This window comes from Lipotes vexillifer, unplaced genomic scaffold, assembly GCF_000442215.2.
Source record: "Lipotes vexillifer unplaced genomic scaffold, Lipotes_vexillifer_v1.1 scaffold508, whole genome shotgun sequence".
Classification (NCBI taxonomy): Eukaryota; Metazoa; Chordata; class Mammalia; order Artiodactyla; family Lipotidae; genus Lipotes; species Lipotes vexillifer.
The window spans coordinates 386,979-406,377 of record NW_006793099.1 but is presented as its reverse complement, the minus strand read 5'-3'; the positions used below and the strand labels follow the sequence as shown (position 1 = coordinate 406,377).

The following is a 19,399-nucleotide window of genomic DNA, read 5'->3' as shown; positions in this document are numbered from 1 at the left end:
TAAGTATAGTTATGGCAATGCTAGCAAACTAATATAGCCTACCTCCTGAAACTTGTAGAAATTGCAAGCATGGGGGGGGGTGGGAAACTAAGGACCACTTTTCATTTCATGCTGTGTCCATTTCAGTCCAAGCTGTTGTTATTCCTGCTTATTTAATTTTATTAAAATTTTGTGGATATTCTGTTAATCTTACTAGGATTTACTCCATTATACAAAAGCCACACCCACAATATCTTGTAGATAAGGCCTTTCTCTACCTTGAGTTTCTGTTGAGATTCAGCTGATGAACAATGTCCTTAAGCTATTTAGAAGCCCGTTGTTGGATTAGTGAGGCATACTCTTTAAGTCTTTAGGGAGCCTTTTGTCTGACTGAGTGGTGCTTTCTTTGCACTTTGAGTTCTTTGAGTAGAGTTTTACAGTTATACCCTTGCTTTCTCCTGAGAGTACCCTGGATGTGGTCTTTGCAGAGAAGCCATTTCTTAATTTTAAATTTAATAGGTAGAACAGTATGTGTGTGTGATGGCAGAGTCCACAATACATGTGACTCCCTGTAGTCAGCGTTGAATTCTGAGGTTAAACAATGACCAGTAGAAAAAAGACTTACTGGCAAATAATATTTGTTTCATTTTTGTTGTTTGTGTAGGATAGGACTGTCCATGTCACATCTCTGAAGGCAGTGAGTATCTGATGGGCAGCAGAAAGATTTGGTATACATTTAACACATGGAAACATCAGTCTTAAACCTTTAACCTTAAATCTTAATCTCTATAATAGGTGAGATTTCAAATTACTCTGCAAAATAGAGTATGTAACCCAGCCTCTGTCTAGCTAATTTTTCTTAAAGGTGTATCTTAATGTATAACTAACCTATTAATATAAACTGTTCATATAACACTAGCACTGACACAGCTGCATTTAATCCTTATAATTCAGTCTTGGAAGTTTCCATTTTATTATTGTCCCACTTTACAGACTGAGTTGGTAATTGATTTTTATAAGCCAATTTTATATTTAGTAGCCACAGTGACCCATTTTATTTTAAAATTTTGACTTTGTGTTTTCAATAAAATTCAGATTTACAGAAAAGTTACAAAAATAACAAACTACTATGTACCTATATTAGTTTTCTGGGACTTGCGGTAGGTAACAAAGTACCACAGACTGGATGGCTACACAACAGAAATTTATTTTCTCACAGCTCTGAAGGCTAGAAGTCTGAGCAGGGTTGGCTTCTGGAGCCTCTCTCCTTGGCTTGTTAGATGGCTGTCTTCTGCATTTGTCTTCACATGGTCTTCCATCTGTGTATCTCTGTCCTAATCTCCTCTTCGGACGCCAGTCCTATTGGAATAGGACCTACCCCAATGACCTCATTTTAAATACCTTTTTGAAGGTCTTCTTTCCAAGTATAGTCACATTCTGAGGTGCTGAGGATTGGAACTTCAACATATGAATTTGAGAGGGGATACACCTCAGCCCATAACAGTATCCTTCACTTAGATTTTAGTAACTATAATATTAACATTTGCCAATTTTTTTGTTTCTCCATTTCTTTTTGTTTAAACATTTAGGAGTAAGTTGAAGATTCCATGCCCTTTTACCCCCAGTACCTCACAGTATATACTAAAAATGAAGACATTTTCTTGTAGAACCACAATACAATTCAGGAAATTTAAAGTTGGTATATATCAATACTTTCATCTCATATAGAGTCCATATTCAAATTTTACCAGTTGCTCAAATAATGTACTTTACAGCAATTTCTTTTCCCGATTCAGGGTCCAATCCCATGTCTCATATTGCATTGAGTTGTGGTGTCTGTAGTCTCCTTTAATTTGGAATATTCAGTTATGCAGCCTTATGACATTGACTTTATTTTCTACCTTTTTTTTTTTTTTTTTTTTTTTTGCGGTACGCGGGCCTCTCACTGTTGTGGCCTCTCGCATTGTGGAGCACAGGCTCCGGACGCACAGGCTCAGCGGCCACGGCTCATGGGCCCAGCCGCTCCGCAGCATGTGGGATCTTCCCGGACCGGGGCACGAACCCGTGTCCCCTGCATCAGCAGGTGGACTCTCAACCACTGTGCCACCAGGGAAGCCCTATTTTCTACCTTTTATAGACTATGTCCAGTATTTCCTCAAGATCAGATTCTGATTTTGCATTTTTGCCAGGAATAATATTATATAAATGATGTTTCCTTTCCAGTGTATCACATTAGGAGGTACTTGGTTGACATCTACCGTTTTCATACTATTGTGGTGTTAAATTTGATTACATGGTGTCACCAGATTTCCCTATTTTAAAGTTATCATCTTCCCCTTTGAATTAGTAAGTACTTTGTGTGAAGTTCAAAGTAATCCTCGTAAAGGGCTTAGATTTTGTCATTCCCCTGTTTCTTTCCTCCCTTTACTGGCTTCCTGTCACATTTAGAATAATGTCTAGGATCCTCACTGTGGTCTACAAGCAGCCTTATGACTCACTGTATTTTGTATATTTTAAATTGAGAGATCAGGATACGCATATAACATGAACATATCTGAAGCAAAGATTTCACAAAACAGTACTATCCTTATTGTACAAGACATATTTTAGTACTCTACTCCATACTATTTTTAGTGAAGTAAAATAGAAAATTCTTTTCTTGATCTACTAAATTGATTTTGCTACCAATGTTGAAACCCATAGTTAAAAATCACTGCCCTCGGGCTTCCCTGGTGGCACAGTGGTTGAGAGTCCGCCTGCCGATGCAGGGGACCTGGGTTCGTGCCCCAGTCCGGGAAGATCCCACATGCTGTGGAGCGGCTGGGCCCGTGAGCCATGGCCACTGAGCCTGCACGTCAGGAGCCTGTGCTGCGCAACAGGAGAGGCCACAACAGTGAGAGGCCCGCGTACCGCAAAAAAAAAAAAAAAAAAAAAAAAATTCACTGCCCTCCAGTACTGATTGCCTCTCATTTTTTACCATTTTTTCCCCAGCTTACTTTTCTTAAACCACACTGGCCTTCATGCTATTCCTTGTACTAAACATGTTTCTCCCTGAGGGTGTTTGCATTTGTTATTCTCTGAACCTGAAATGTTCTTCCTTTTATCATTTGTTCCCATACTTTATTCACACCTGTGTTCACATGTTAGCTTCCATCCTTACTAACCTATAAGAACCACAACCCCAGTATCTGCTGACCTGTTTGCTTTTTTTTTTTTCTCACGGCACCTTCTATTTTCTGGTATGTATTTCTGTTATCTGTTACATTTATATATATATGTGTGTGTGTGTGTGTGTGTGTGTATATATATATATATATATATATATATATATATCCTCCATTAGAATAGTCAGTGAAATTTGATATTATGATACACACAGCTAAAGATCCAACTTGATAATTTTCAAAATGAAAAAAAAAATCAGCGTTTTTTCTCATATTTCTAAGTAATATTTTCTTTCTACGGCTTTTATTAAAAATGTAAGTGCATTTCCCCCCATTTCATTTTACACCACTTAGCTAAGATCTGACATCTTCCTATGCTACAATCTCTAGTCAGTATTAGAAGGTCTTTAATTATATGGTTCTTTATGAATGGATATTCAAACAAAAATGTAACTCAGGATTTTATAAGACTTTTCTGTAGTTTTCAGACATGAATTTTAGACATGTCACACATGTACAACTTATTAACACAACTTAACTGACCAAACAGAATATATACATATTATCAGCTTCTTAACCTAAATCTCTTAACCTCTTGAGTTTGAGTTTCTTCTTCCATAAAATGGGAATTCTCAGGTACTTTGGATTCGATAGGATTAAGTAAGGTAGCTGTGAAAAAGTATATATTGATCTCTTCCAGTTCCTGATACAGAGCTCCTGAAACCTTTGTAATTTCCTAAGTGATAAGAGCACTAGGACCAGGAGCATATTTTGGTGCTTGGTCTTTGATCCCAGCTCCTGACACAGCTCTTAAGTCCCTTGGAATTTCCTGGGTGACAGGAGTGTCCTTTATGCTAATGAGGCAGTACTCTTGGTGAGCTCCTGGATAGCTTCATGATGGGGGCTGGTCACCAGAAAGACCAAGTCATGATTACAGGACTGGAACTTTCAGCAGCAGCCGTCCTCTAACCTCCAGGAAGGGGAGAGGGACTGGAGACTGAGTTAATGATCATGCCTATGTGATGAAATGTCCATAAAAATCCCCAAAGGAAAGGACAGAGTTTGTAGAACTTCTGGGTTGCTGAACACATGGAGGTACTAGGAGGGTGGCGTGCCTTGCAAGGGAATGGAAGCTCTGTTCCCCTTCCTCAGAAGCTTGCCCTATACATCTCTTCCATCTGAATGTTCCTAGTTATCCTTTATCATATACTTTTATGGTAAACTGGTAAATATAAGCATTTTCCTGAATTCTGTGAGCCATTTTAGCAAATTATTGAACCCAGGGAGAGTCGTTGGAATTCTTGATTTATAGCAGTCAGTTGGAAGTACAGGTGACAACTTGGGATTTGTGATTGGCATCTGAAGTGGGGTGGTAGGGAGAGCAGGGGAGTGGTACTCAGTCTTGTGGGACTGAGCCCTTAACCTGTGTAATCTGATGCTGTCTCCAGGTAGATCATGTCAGAACTGAATTAATTGTAGGACACCCACCTGGTGTCAGAATTGCTGGATGTGTGGAAAACCTACACATCTGGTGTCAGAAATGTTTTGTGTGGTGGTATTGTGAGTAAAGGAGAAACAACAGGGAGTGTTTTTCCTTATACAGTAGTAGATGCAGATCAACTCAATACTTCATGCATAGTAAGAATAGAGTAAATTTTAGTAATTTACTCTATGTACAGAATATGAATTTGGAGTTAAAGTTTCATGTCATTAACTTTTCAATCTAACCTCCAACAGATACATTATTTATGAATAGATAAAACCTTTTTCTTAATACTACTTTTCAGTTCAGTTTGGTAATAGCAGTGATTAAAGGTTGTTTTAAATGTCTTCACTTTGACATATAATCTTCAGAAGTCTTTAATTGCTAAGTGTTCTACAAAGAGAAGAAAAAGACAATAGACTACTTGAAATTCATGTTCCAAATTTTTCTCTAGAGAATATTTTACTCTAATTGTGATCTTCGCTGGTACTTCAAAGATAAACAAACATGAGAATAGAAGAAATGTGGGGTTACATTTTATTTATCAAAGGGTTTATGAATTTAAGAGGTTTTGCATTAACAAAGAATGAGTTTTCCAAATAAATTGTCTAGTATAAATTACTTCTTCTCACTTAAGTGCTAAAACTATATTTAGAGCTTTTTTTTTAATGGAATCGTACTAAAATTATTTGCCCCAAATCTAATGTAGAGCATTCTGAAGAGAAAGTAACATTTTATAGATTGTCAAATGTCATCAGAGTGAATATTAATTACCATGCTGTATATGTCTATAGTAAAGCCATTAGAAGCATCTGAAGTTAAGTTGGGTTCTTTACTCCCACACTAAGTAGTCTCAGTGTACTCCATTTAAAAATTTCTTCTCTGGTTCTGCATGGTTTGCTTTCCACTGCTAGTAAGCTATCAGGTACTGTTCTTACCTTTGACAGTGTGTGCCCCAAACGGTCATCCTTTTCTTTTCCTTCTTTCTTATTTGCTGTTGCATTTTGCTTTTGGCTACCAAGTTGTGAACTCAGTGGGATTTTTGGCATCTGTTCTTTTTTTTCTTTTTAATTTTTTTTATTGAAGCATAGTTGATTTCCAGTGTTGTGTTAGTTTCTGCTGTACAACAAAGTGAATTAGTTATACACATATTCTTTTTTATATTCTTTTCTATTGTGGTTTATCCCAGGATGTTGAATATTATTCCCTGTGCTGTACAGTAGGACCTTGTTGCTTACCATTCTATATGTAATAGTTTGCATCTACTAATCCCAAACTCCCAGTCCATCCCTCCCCCACCTGCCTTCCCTCTTGGCAACCACAACTCTGTTCTCTATGTCTGTGAGTCTGTTTCTCTTTCGTAAATAGGATCATTTGTGCCATTGTTTGATTCCACATGTAAGTGATATGGTATTTGTCTTTTTTTCTGACTTCACTTAGTATGATAATCTCTAGATGCATCCATGTTGCTGCAAATGGCATTATTTCATTCTTTTTTATAGCTGAGTAGTATTCCATTGTATATATATACCACATCTTCTTTATCCATTCATCTGTTGATGGACGTTTAGGTTGTTTCCACGTCTTAACTATTGTGAATATTGCTTCTGTGAACATAGGGGGTACATGTATCTTTCTGAATTAGTTTTGTCTGGATATATGCCCAGGAGTGGGATGGCTGGATCATATGGTAATTTTACTTCAGTTTTCTGAGGAACCTCCATACTGTTTTCCGCAGTGGCTGCAAACTTACATTCCCATCAACAGTGTAGGAGGGTTCCCTTTTCTCCATACCCTCTCCAGCATCTGTCATTTGTAGACTTTTTAATGATGGCCATTCTGAGAAGCATGTGGTGGTACCTCATTGTGGTTTTGATTTGCATTTCTCTAATAATTAGTGATGTTGTGCATCATTTCATGTGTCTATTGGCCATCTGTATTTCTTCTTTGGAGAAATGTCTCTTTAGGTCTTCTGCCCATTTTTCAATTGGATTGTTTTCTTGTTGTCAAGTTGTATGAACTGCTTGTATGTTTTGGAAATTAAGCGCTTGTCGGTTGCATCGTTTGCAAATATTTTCTCCCATTCTGTAGGTTGTCTTTTCGTTTTGTTTATGGTTTCCTTTGTTGTGCAAAAGCTTATAAGTTTGATTAGGTCCCATTTGTTTATTTTTGTTCTTATTTCTATTGCCTTGGAGGTCTGACCTAAAAAAACATTGGTACGATTTATGTCAGAGAATGTTTTGCCCATGATCTCTTCTAGGAGTTTTATGGTGCCTTATTTTATATTTAAGTCTTTAAGCCATTTTGAGTTTACTTTTGTGCATGGTGTAAGGGTGTGTTATAACTTCATTGATTTACATGCAACTGTCGAACTTTCCCAGCACCACTTGCTGAAGAGACTTCTTCCCATTTTATATTCTTGCCTCCTTTGTTGAAGATTAATTGGCCATAGGTATGTGGGTTTATTTCTGGGTGCTCTATTCTGTTCCATTGATCCATGGGTCTGTTTTTTGTGCCAGTACCACACTGGTTTGATTACTGTAGCTTTGTAGTATTGTCTGAAGTCTGGGGGGGTTATGCCTCCTGCTTTGTTTTTTTTCCTCAGGATTGCTTTGGCAATTCTGGGTATTTTATGGTTCCATATAAATTTTAGGATTATTTGTTCTAGTTGTGTGAAAAATGTCATAGGTAATTTGATAGAGATTGCATTAAGTGTGTAGATTGCTTTGGGTAGTATGGCCATTTTAACAATATTAATTATTCCAATCCAAGAGCATGGGGTATCTTTCCATTTCTTTGAATCATCTTCAGTTTCCCTTGTTAATGTTTTATAGTTTTCAGCATATAAGTCTTTCACCTCCTTGGTGAGGTTTATTCCTAAGTATTTTATTTTCGGGTTGCTATTTTAAAAGGTATTTTTTTCTTTTATTTTCCCTTTCTGATATTTCACTGTTGGTGTAAAGAAATGCAGCCGATTTCTGTATGTTCATCTTGTATCCTGCTACCTTGCTGAATTCATTTATCAGTTCTAGTAATTTTTTGTGTAGAGTCTTTAGGGTTTTCTATATATAGTATCATGTCATCTACATATGCTGACAATTTTACCTCTTCCAATTTGGATACCTTTTATTTCTCTTGTCTGACTGCTGTGGCTAGAACTTCCAAATACTGTGTAGAGTAGAAATGGTGAGAGTGGGCATCCTTGTCTTCCATATTTTCGTGGAATGTTTTCAGCTTTCACTGTTGAGTATTATTTTATTATGTTGAGATATATTCCCTCTATATCCACTTTGGTAAGATGTTGAATTTTGTCAAATGCTTTTCCTACATCTATTGAGATGATCATGTGGTTTTTATCTTTTCTTTTGTCCATGTGGTATATCACGTTGATTGACTTACATGTGTTGAACATCCTTGTGAACTTGGGATGAATCCCACTTGGTTATGGTGTATGATCTTTTTTATGTGTTGTTGGATTTGGTTTGCTAGTATTTTGTTGAGAATTTTTGCATCTATATTCATCAAAGAAATTGGCCTGTAATTTTCTTTTTTGGTGGTGTCTTTGCTTTTGGTATCAGAGTGATGGTGGCTTTGGGAGTGTTCCGTCCTCTTCAGTGTTTTGGGAGAGTTTGAGAAGGATGGGTAAAAGTTCTTCTTTGTATGTTTGGTAGAGTTTGCCTGTGAAGCCATCTGGTCCTAGACTTTTGTTTGTGGGGATTTTTTTTAAATTACAGATTCTTTTTCACTTCTAATGATTGGTCTGTTCAAATTGTCTGTTTCTTCTTGATTCAGTTTGGTGGGCTTTATGTTTCTAGAAAGTTGTCCATTTCTTCTAGGATGTCGAATTTGTTGGCATATAATTGTTCATAGTATTCTTTTCTGGTTTTTTTGTATTTCTGCAGCATCAGTTGAGATTTCTCCTTTTTCATTTCTTATTTTGTTTACTCTTTCAAAGAACCAGCTCTTGGTTTTATTTTTTTCTATTGTTTTTTAATCTGTTATTTATTTCCTCTCTGATCTTTATTATTTCTTTCCTTCTGCTGACTTTAGGTTTTGTTTGTTCTTTTTCTTTTAGGTAGTAGGTTTGGTTGTTTGAGATTTTCCTTGTATTTTGAGAAAGGCCTGTATCGCTATGAACTGCTCAAGAACTGCTTTTGCTGCATCCCATAGATTTTGTATGGTTGTGTTTTCATTGTCATTGGTCTCAAGATACTTTTAAATTTCCTTTTTGATTTCCTCATTGACCCATAGTTTTTTTAGTATGTTGTTTGGTGTCCATGTAATCTTTTTTTTTCTCATTTCTTTTTCTGTGGTTGATTTCTAGTTTCATGCCGTTGTCAGAAATGCTTGAAGTAATTTTTATACCAGATTTTGTTTTGTGCCCTATTTGGTCTTAGAGAATGTTCCATGTCCACTTGAAAAGAAAGTGTATTCTGTGTTTTTTGGATGTAATCCTGAAAATATCAATTAACTCTAACTGTTCTGTTGTATCATTTAGGATCTCTGTTGCCTTCTTGATTTTCTGTCTAGAAGATCTGTCCATTGGGGTGTTAAAGTCTCCTACTATCATTGTATTCCCATCAGTTTCTCCCTTTATGTCTGTTAGTTTTTGTTTTATGTACTTGGGTGCTCCTATATTAGGTGCATATATGATGACGAGTGTAAACAGTGTAAAATCCTTTTTTTTTAAAAAAACATCTTTATTGGAGTATAATTGCTTTACAATGGTGTGTTAGTTTCTGCTTTATAACAAAGTGAATCAGTTATACATATACACATGTTCCCATTTCTCTTCCCTCCTGCATCTCCCTCCTTCCCACCCTCCCTATCCCACCCCTCTAGGCAGTCACAAACCACCTAGCTGATCTCCCTGTGCTACGCGGCTGCTTCCTACTAGCTATCCACTTTGTTTGCTAGTGTATATATGTCCATGCCTCTCTCTCACCTCGTCACAGCCTACCCCTCCCCCTCCCCACAGTCCATGCTCTAGTAGGTCTGTGTCCTCTTCTTGTATTGATCCTTTTATCATTATATAGTGTCCTTCTTTATGGCCTTTGTTTTAAAGTCTGTTTTGTCTGATATGAGTATTGCAACCCCTGCTTTCCTGTCATTTCCGTTTGCGTGAAATATCTTTTCCCATCCCCTCACTTTCAATCTGTGTGTGTCCTTTGCCCTAAAGTGGATCTTATGTATGCAGCATAATGTAGGCTCTTATTTTTTTATCCAGTCTGCCATACTGTGTCTTTTGATTGGAGCATTCAGTCCATTGACATTTAAGGTAATTATTGATAACTATGTATTTATTGCCATTTTAAACTGTTTTCCAGTTGATTCTTTGTTTCTTTTTGTTGTTCTTTTTGTGGCTTGATGATTTCCTTTTATTTTACGCTTGTGTCCTTTTTTTGGTTTTTGTGAATCTACTGTGTTTCTGATTTGTGATTACCCTGTTTTTCAAGTATGTTAACCCCTTCCAGTAGCTGCTTGCTTTAGACTGACAGTCATAGAGGCTCAAATACATTCTAAAAAACCCAATCTACATATTCTACTCTCCTCCCCCACATTTTATGGGTTTGATGTCCTCTTTCCCATCTTTATGTTTATCCTTTTGCTGCCCCTTGTTTATCATCATTTTCACAAATAGCTTTTTTTTTTCTTTTTGATCTGTATACTGGCTTATTTAAACTGGCTTATTTAAGTGATTTACTTTCCAATTGTGAGCTTCTCTTTCCTACATCTTCTTGCTTCCGTCCTATTTAGAGAAGACCTTTCACTATTTCTTTCAGGATAGGTTTAGTATTGCTTTAGTCTGTTGGTTTTTGCTTGACTGAGAAATTCTTTCTCTCTCCTATTCTAAATGATAATGTTGCTGGGTAGAGTATTCTATGTTGCAGGTTTTCCTATTTTAAGACTTTGAATTGAACATCTTGTTCTTGATTCTTACAGGTAATTGCCCATGCCAGATAATGAATAACATCTTATTTCCGTTTTGTCTGTTTTGTCTGCTTCAAATTAATGATATGTCTTTGTTGTTCTTCAAACATTTTCTTTTGCTTATATTGATTTTTTTTGTTTCTATAGCATCATACAAAAAGTGCACTTAATTTGAATTGTACTTTTTAATTTTTGCACTTTTTCATTCACTTAATTAACTTATTACCAAAACAAGTTTGCTTCAGTTTGTAATCTTAATTTTGATTTTCTTCTCTTTTGGACGAAATCCTTTAGTCTGGACTTTCAAAGGTTGCAAAGAGCAGAGAAGACCTCTCGTTACCTCAAGTCATAGATATTTAGTGTGAACATATGTGGAGACTATAAGGAATAGTGAAAACAATCTCTTTAGATCTCATAGAGAAATAGGTCATTCTGTAAACAAATGCATTTGCAAGTTCGACCTAAAAGAGAAGGGGAACATTGTTTAGAAAATAGCATAGTTCTGATGACAAGGTAATCTACTTGTCTCTTGAGAATCAAGTGTCCCTTGCTGTCTACTGTAGCGCTGTGCCATTATCATCACATCACCGTCTTCTTTATTTGCTTCTGCTGCTCATACCTCTGTGATTCACTTCCTACCTCATGATTTCTGCTTACTGTCGTCTCTCCAGGTATGTCTTTTGCCTTCTTTCTTATTGGCTGTATGCTTGTGTTTGTTGTTCATTTTTGGCATTTAGACTTCGAAAGAAGAGGATTTACTGTTTTTGGCCAGCCACCATCCCCTATGGGAAGCACCTGTTCAAGAAAACACTTCAGTCTAACCATTTCATAAATCAATGGAGAAAAGATATTTGCCTTTAAGTTAGTTATCTACCCTGGTAGAAGCCAGGGTGTGGGATCCTACAGTTTGCCTACTTGGGTATATGGAAACTTGTGGATATTGAACCATCACCAGTCTGCTCATTGTAAGTGGCTTGCTTTTTAGGCAAGTTTGTAAACAGTGAGCAGGGGACTTCTAGTTCAGTCTAGGGTCTGGAAAGCTGGAAAGAGTTTCACTCCCAATGTAACAACAAGAGAAGCCTGGATAATCATTACATTAAAAATTTTTTTTAGAGATCTGAGGTTACAGGGCAATCAACTAGCTTGAAATCCAAGGGAAAAACAGGTACCACCAAGGAGAGATTGGATAGGAGAGCTGGTTCATCTGAACAGGGGAAGAAGAAAGGATTGCCATATAAGTGGGTAAGAAAAATTCAACAAACTGCTAAAGGCCTAGTGGGGGCTAACAAGAAAGTATAGAACCCATGGGATTTACAGATCCTCTTTATGGTCCTTGACCAGGGCCTGATGTGGAAGATGGGGAGCAGGGGAGGAGACAGACAGGGGGAAAGCCACCCTGGTGATGCAGCGTCGGAGGAAGGGAGTATCTTCTGCCGTGGAAGAAGCATGAAGTCCTGCCTCGTTTATTTTCCTTAAGTAGCAAAAGCCTTAAGCTGCTGAGGGAAGAGCATCAGATCTTATCCTAAGGGCTCAGAAGAAGACCCACTGCAGCCGGGGAAAAATAAAAATAATTTTCAAACACCACTGCTATGCCTGGGGCAGGGGCAGGAAATCAAGGGTAGATTATTAGAATTCTCCTACCATTGGAGATGAGGCAGTATCACTAAAAAGGCCCAAACCCTGAAACCCAAGGACACAAGGCCCAATACTGAGGCTGAACCAAGAGAACCCTCTGCCTATATCCTTCCATCCACCATCATCAGGCTGAGAAGCACCAAGTAACAGGCAATAATAATCTACCACTAGGGAAGGAGTAAGAGCATAGAGAGACTCTCTGAAATGCAGATGTATGGTGAAGGCCTAAAGTTAGGGGTGGAACAGTACAGCTGGGGAAAATCCTCCAGCATCTCAGTCCCCACCAGCGTGCAAAGTAACACTGAAGGAATTTGAAGTTGGTGATGCACTGAAGGTAACCGTAGCAACAACAGAATTCAAGCTGAGATCAGCCCTTTCTTAGCCCTTTCTCAACCCCCCTCTGTCATGACCACCCACACGAATTGCCTAGCAGAGGAAATGTGTCCATTACCAGGCATAAATACTGCTTACCTCAGTCTCTACTGTTTTTTACATCCAGTATTCAGTCAAAGGTTACAAGACACACAAAAAGAAGTAAAAAACATCCTGCTGTCAAGCAACAAGGGGAAACAAACCAGACTCAGAGATAACCCCTATTTTGGAACTACCAGACAAAGGACTTAAAATAACTGTGGTTAATATGTTAAAGCCTCTAGTAGAAAAGGTGAATAAATTAATACAGAATTTTAGCAGAGAGAAACTGTAAAAGAGTCAATTAACAATGCTAGAAGTTTAAAAAAAAAAAAAAACCCACAGCAACAAGAGAAGAATGCCTGCAACAAACTCATCAGTATACTCAATACATCTGAGGGGGGGAAAAGTCAGTAACCTTGAAGATTGATTTCAGTTCTGCTAATTTTTACTAACCTAAGAGGGTGGAAGTGGGGTGGGATTAAAAACAAAAAAACAGAGCATCCAAGAGCTGTGGAGCAATATCAGATGGTCTACCGTACATCTAGTTGGAATCCCAGAAGGGACATGGAACATTTGCCAAAATAGACCATATTCTGGGCCATAAAATAAATGTCAATAAATTTAAAAGAATAAGAATCATGACCAGAATGTTCTCTGGCCATAACAGAATTAAATTAGAAATTAATAGAAAAATCTGGAAAATCCACAAGTATTTGGAAATTAAATACATTTCTTCTGAATAACCTATGAGTCATAGTGGAACTCACAAAGGAAGTAGGAAATATTTTGAATCGAACAAAAATGAAACACAGCATGGGATGCAGCTAAATCAGTGCTTAGAGAAAATTTATGGCATTGCATGTTATATTACAATAGAAAAAATGTCTCAATTTTATAATTTAAGCTTCCATCTTAAACCAGGAAAAGAAGAGCAAACCAAGTCTAAAGCAAGTAGGAGGAAGGAAACTTACAAAGAGCAGAAATGAGTGAAACTAAAAACTGAAAATAATAAAACCAATGAAAAGATCAAAATTGGTAAGTCTCTAGCCAGAGTAACCAAGGAAAAAGACAACACAAATTACCATATCAGAAATAAAAATGGACATGTCAGGACAAGTCCAAAAGACAGTAAAGTGTAATAATGGGATGTTATAAACAACTCTATTTTCATATATTTGACAATTTAAATGAAGCTAATTCCTTGAAAGACAAGCATTACCACAGTTCACTGAAAAAGAAATAGATAACCTTAATAGTCTTATATCTGTTAAAGAGACTGAATTTATTGTTAGGAACCTGCTGACAAATCTCCAGACCTAGGTTGCTTCACTGGTGTGCTCTACCAAATGAACAAACAATACCAATTCTATACAAACTTCCAGAAAATAGAAGAGGAAGGAACACCTCCTACCTTGTTTTATGAAGCCAGCATTACCCTGATAGCAAAGACATGACAGAAAACAGGAAAAAAATTAAAGACCACACCAGTATCCCTCATGAATATAGATACAGAAGTCCTCAGTAAAATATTAGTAAATGAAATGCAGCAGTAAGTAAAAAGGATAATACATCATGACCAAGTAGTGTTTACCCAGGGAATTCAAGGCTGATTCATCAACATTCAAGTATCAATCAACATAATTCAGTGTATCATCAGACTAAAGACGAACAATATTTGACCATTCTAGTAGATGCAGAAGAAGAATCGATAAAACTTAGTATCTGTTTATGATAAGAATGCTTAGCAAACTAGGAGTTGAAGGTAACTGCCTCCTCGGAAAACCTAGTGTTAACATCGTATTTCAAGGTAAAGAAACTAGAATGCTTTCCCCTAAGATTGGTAACAGGCAAGGGTGTTTGCCCTCGTTACTCCTAGTCAGCATCATGCTGGAGCTCCCAGCTAGTGCAGGTGAGGCAAGAAAAAGTAGTAAAAGGTATAAAGAATTATCAAGAGGTTTCAGTAACTACCATGAAAAAGATGAAACCATTTTAGGTGTTATGTTGAAAGAAGTGTTTATCTGCAGTTCCTTTGTCTACTCTTAGCTTGCAACCTTTGAATGCCATTGTAAGTTTATTTTCCTAACATGGCTGCTGACCAACTTAATAAGTATCATACATCTTAAGTGGTGTAATCTTTTTTATTTATCTGTATGGCATACTTGATTTTAAAATGGAGAATAGGAAGGCTAGAATTTATTAAATGAATATCACACAGTCTCTTACTACATAAAGAAAAAATTATCTCATGTAAAGGGAGTGTTTTATCTCACAGTAAATTATATTTGCAGTTAGTTAGTTCCATCAGACTAGATTATAATTTGTTTGTAAAACTTCCAGATAATTAGTTTTGAGTATATTTAAAGCATACCAAATCTTATTTGAGGGATAATTTGTTCACTTTCTGGGGGGCAGATCCACAAACTATTTGCTGAAACATGCATTAATGGAAAGTATAAAACTGAAAGTAATGAGAATACAGTTAAAACTACAGAAGAAACTGAATTTGACAATAAAACTTACTGTAAAATGTAATATAAAAGGCCAGTCAGTTGGCAGTGATTTTGAAAATAAACCTCACTTAGACAGTGATTATCAGGATAAGGAGAGAAGAAATAGTCTGTGAACACTGTGTGCCAGCCTTTTCCCCTTCTGCAGAGAACAAGCACCAGCCCCACCCAAAAGCCCTATCCCTTGGCATTGTTGCAGCAACGCAAATTAGGTTGCTTTGTCTCTGGATGCTCCTGTGACCAGTAGCCCGTGTGGGAGAGCCACTTCACAGCTTTCCCTATTGAACATAGGTCAGGTCTCCACTTTTAATTTCAACCCAACATTTTATTCTCCAGTCTGCTCTAAAACTCATGGAAGCAATTCATTGTTTATTAAGTGCTATGCATATTTTATGTTTTCTTGTTGGTATTTAGGCATTTTAAACTCTGATAAAGAGCATTTGTAATGAAGAATGTCACTGCAACCTCTTTCCATTAAAAAAAAAAGTATTCCTATAGATGGAATCCAGTTATGAGCCTCAACCTAATGAGTCTGTAGTAAAATGAGTTCCTTTAGCCATCAATATTGCAGTAAAATTAACATAATGAACGTTCTTGACATTTTATTGTAAATAGACAGTACAAAGTCAATAATTTGTAAACAGATCTGCGTTTGAATCCTAGCATTGTGATTTTTCTGTGTAGCCTAGAATAAGTTACTCAAGCTTTCTCAAGTATATTCTTCCATCTATGAAGATAATAACAGCCTTGTGGGTTATTGATGTTAATATTTATAACATGTCTGGCACATAGATTGCGCTCACAAATCTTAGTAGCTATCGTTGTTCTTGGTAGTTATTATTACAAGTTAGCATTTGTAAACTTCATATTTGTATTCTGTGGTTTAAAAAATATTCTGCCTATAAAATTGGTGCTTTATAGCATGTTGTAAACGAGTTACTAACAGTTGACAAATACTATAGTGTAGTGGTTAAGAAGATAGACTCCAGATTCAAATCTCAGCTGCACAACTTATTACCAGGCTGACCATGGGCAAGTTACTTAAATCCTTTGTGCATCACTTTCCTCAGCTTTAAGATAGACCTAACAATAGCACATTTCTCCCAGGAGCATTATGAAGATTTATTAATCAGTTTTAGGTATGTAAAAAGTTTAGAACAGTTGTTGACATGTAGTTGTGTGTGTCAGCTGTCATCCATATTATTATTAATTTGTTGTTGAGTAAATGATTTTTTGTCACTTTTTATTTTAGGTGAATCTTGGAAGCAACCAGTACCTTTTCTCTGTCATAGTGGATCCTAAAGAAATGCCCTGCTTCTGTTTGCGCCATGACGTTGATGCCCTTCTCTGGCAACCACACTCTGGCAACCAAGACGATATGTGGGAGCATATCGCAACTTTCAATGCTTTAGGTATAAGCAAGCTCTTTGACAACTTTTTCCTTTATATTGAAAAATTAGTCATTCTTTTTTTAAGTTTTTGGGTTTGTTTAAATTTGAGCTGCCCTAATTATGCTTGGATTGATTTGTGCTATAATTTGGTTGCTTGCACATAGTTGATGAATGTTAGTACTTTTGAAACAGTAGGACTAATTTGTTTCTATGCTTGTGCAGAAGATCAGCACAGAATAGAAATCAAAGTGGTTATCTAACTGCATGAATCATTCTATCAGTTATTTGCTTATTCCAACTAAGCTATACAATATCAGAATATGAACAAGGGGCTTGACAGTACCCTACATGGAACTTGTATTCAGGTTTCTTCAGAGTAGTCTTCGGTAGTCATGGAATTGCTCTAAGGTAAAAGCACATTATGAGACATCTTTCATGGAACTTATGTGAAAAACAGCCATTGTAATGAAAACACTTAGGGAAGATGATGATAAACAGAAATGAAATTTATTCTGTAGGATAAAAGGGAAAATACTGGTTTTAAAACTAGAGCTTGAAACATTTTTAGCTACATAACTGTAGACTTATGCAATAATTGATTTAATGATAAAATACATTAGTATTGTGTGGGAGAAATTTTTTATATGAATTGACCACAGCTGTTGCTTTATTGAAAGGTTATTTTAAACTGCCAGCAGGAAGTAAAATTATGCATTGTGATTGCTGTATATGTACAACCCTAATTGTAGAGGAGATTTTTTTCAATTATCCCTTATAGTTAATAATATGGGCTGTTAAACTGGTTAATTCAGACTCCAAATGGATTTTTATGACCTGAAATAAAGTTTGATTGAATAATTTAGCCACATAATTTCTAGCCTTTCTACTAAAATTCCTGATTTTTTATTCTCCTATTTTTTTCAGTAAGAGGAAAGCTTCATCTTAATTTTTCAGATATTCCTTTTGTATCCCTATATCCCCTAGTATAATGGAATTCTATTATGCTTGAGTTTAAGTTAAATCAACATTACATTAGATGTGTAGTCTTGAGATGTTATATACATTATTTCGTCAAGATTAGCCTGGAGAGCTAAATCTAGGCTCTCAAATAGGTGTCTGTGTCCTCTCTAATTTTTCCTCCTCAAGCCCTGCTCAATATTAAAAAACCAGCATTGATCTGCCTGTGCTCAGTGGTTCCTTTGCTCATTCATTGTTTGATGAGGTCTCAATTTACCTTAGTGTTATATTTCCTCTCTCACCTGTTATAATGTTCAGTAATCATGTCCCAATCTGAAAATTCTAATTTTTATTTGAGAACATAAATGCTCTTTTAGACTATAAAGATAATTTTTAAAAAGAGTATTTTTTCAAAGTTTAATTAGTTTTCAAGGGATATCCCAATGGAATTTTTTAAAATAGATACTTGAATTTTCGTTGAATTTGTAGTGGTCTCAAGGCTCTGCTTCTTCTGAGAGGTGAAGTACAAATCCTGTTACAGTGTTGGTATTTGTGTATAAAAATACCACTAACATTATAGAAATAATGGGAATGCATTGTGCATATTAGTACCTTCGGGGATGGGGTCTGCATTATGCACACACTCCTAAAATAACTTTATAATACATCCTATAAACATTTTCCCATTTATTTGATAAGAAAAAAGAAAAGATGCTGTAATGCCACATCTCTGATTGATGTACTCAATTATTATTTAAAGATATTTTGGCATGTTTTTAGTGTGTTAGATTTTTAATGTTTTAATTATTCATGGAAATTATAAAGGAACTATACTGTGCTTTTTTTTGAAGGGATGAAACACTATTTTGTTCCTTAGGAATTAATGCTTTAATTTTGCACCATTTGGGAGAGATTGATTGTGGCTAGTCATTAATGGTTGGTTCAGAATTTAACCACTGTTGAGTATCTACGATATATATTTTTATTTAATCCTTTCAATTTATAATAAGATTTATGAACTATTAAATGTTAAATCACTGTTTTTCCCCTTCTGTTTAATATATAGTTTTTCTTTTTTTTGTCTCATATTTCTTGGCAGGCTACGTCCAAGCATCAAAGAGAGACAAAAAATTTTTTGCCTGTGCTCCAAATTACTCTTACGCAGCCCTTTGCGAGTGCCTTCGACGAGTTTTCATCTATCGTCAGCCCACTCCCATGTCCACTGTACTTTACAATAGGAAGGAAGGCAGGCAAGTAGGGCAGGTTGCTAAGCAGCAAGTAGCAAGCCTAGAAACCAGTGATCCTATTTTAGGCTTTCAAGCAACAAATGAGAGATTATTTGTTCTCACTACCAAAAACCTCTTTTTAATAAAGGTAAATACAGAGAATTAATTACTCCAACATGTTGGCTTCTCTGTACTGGAAAAGTATTCAGTGGTAGCTGGAAGGCTGGGCAGTTGTGCTGTAATCTGTTAAGTGTTTATTGTGTTAAAATTATCTTGTATGAATTTATTTTTTAAAGGATATTGGAAATATATTTGAGATTATGAGTCTATAAAAGCTATGGAATGAAGCTGCAAATTTAGAGAAAATTAGCTTCTGTAAAAAATGTAAAGATAGTATTAGCAAGTATAATTAGTTTTTTAAAAACAGGCTAGAATCTCATCTTTTATATGAAAGATGTACAATTCATGTTTAAATAAAAATATTTATCGTGTATTCTTTGTTCACTGATACAGTTTCTACTTCTTTACCTACAGAATGTATAGGATAATAGTTAAAGTGTTGATTCTTGTAAATATGTAAATACTTTTTAAATGGACTGAATAGCTGGGGTAGAGGGAGAAATATACCAGGTACAGCAGGTCTAGTACTGTTAAAGTTTGCTGAGAGACCTTAAGTGTTTTTTCATATTAAATATAGCTTTATTTTATTTAA

The 19,399-nt window shown here is 36.0% G+C and overlaps 1 protein-coding gene across 1 annotated transcript in view; it reads left to right on the top strand.

The window, feature by feature from the left end:
- Positions 1-19,180, top strand: part of NUDCD1 (NudC domain containing 1) — an 85,077-nt gene extending 65,897 nt beyond the window's left edge. The window contains exons 9-10 of the mRNA XM_007466235.1: positions 16,366-16,525; positions 18,561-19,180. Of these exons, the coding sequence (XP_007466297.1) occupies positions 16,366-16,525; positions 18,561-18,853 (453 nt within the window). The 3' untranslated portion in view covers positions 18,854-19,180. The remainder of the gene's footprint in view (positions 1-16,365; positions 16,526-18,560) is intronic.
- The last annotated feature ends 219 nt before the right edge of the window (positions 19,181-19,399 follow it).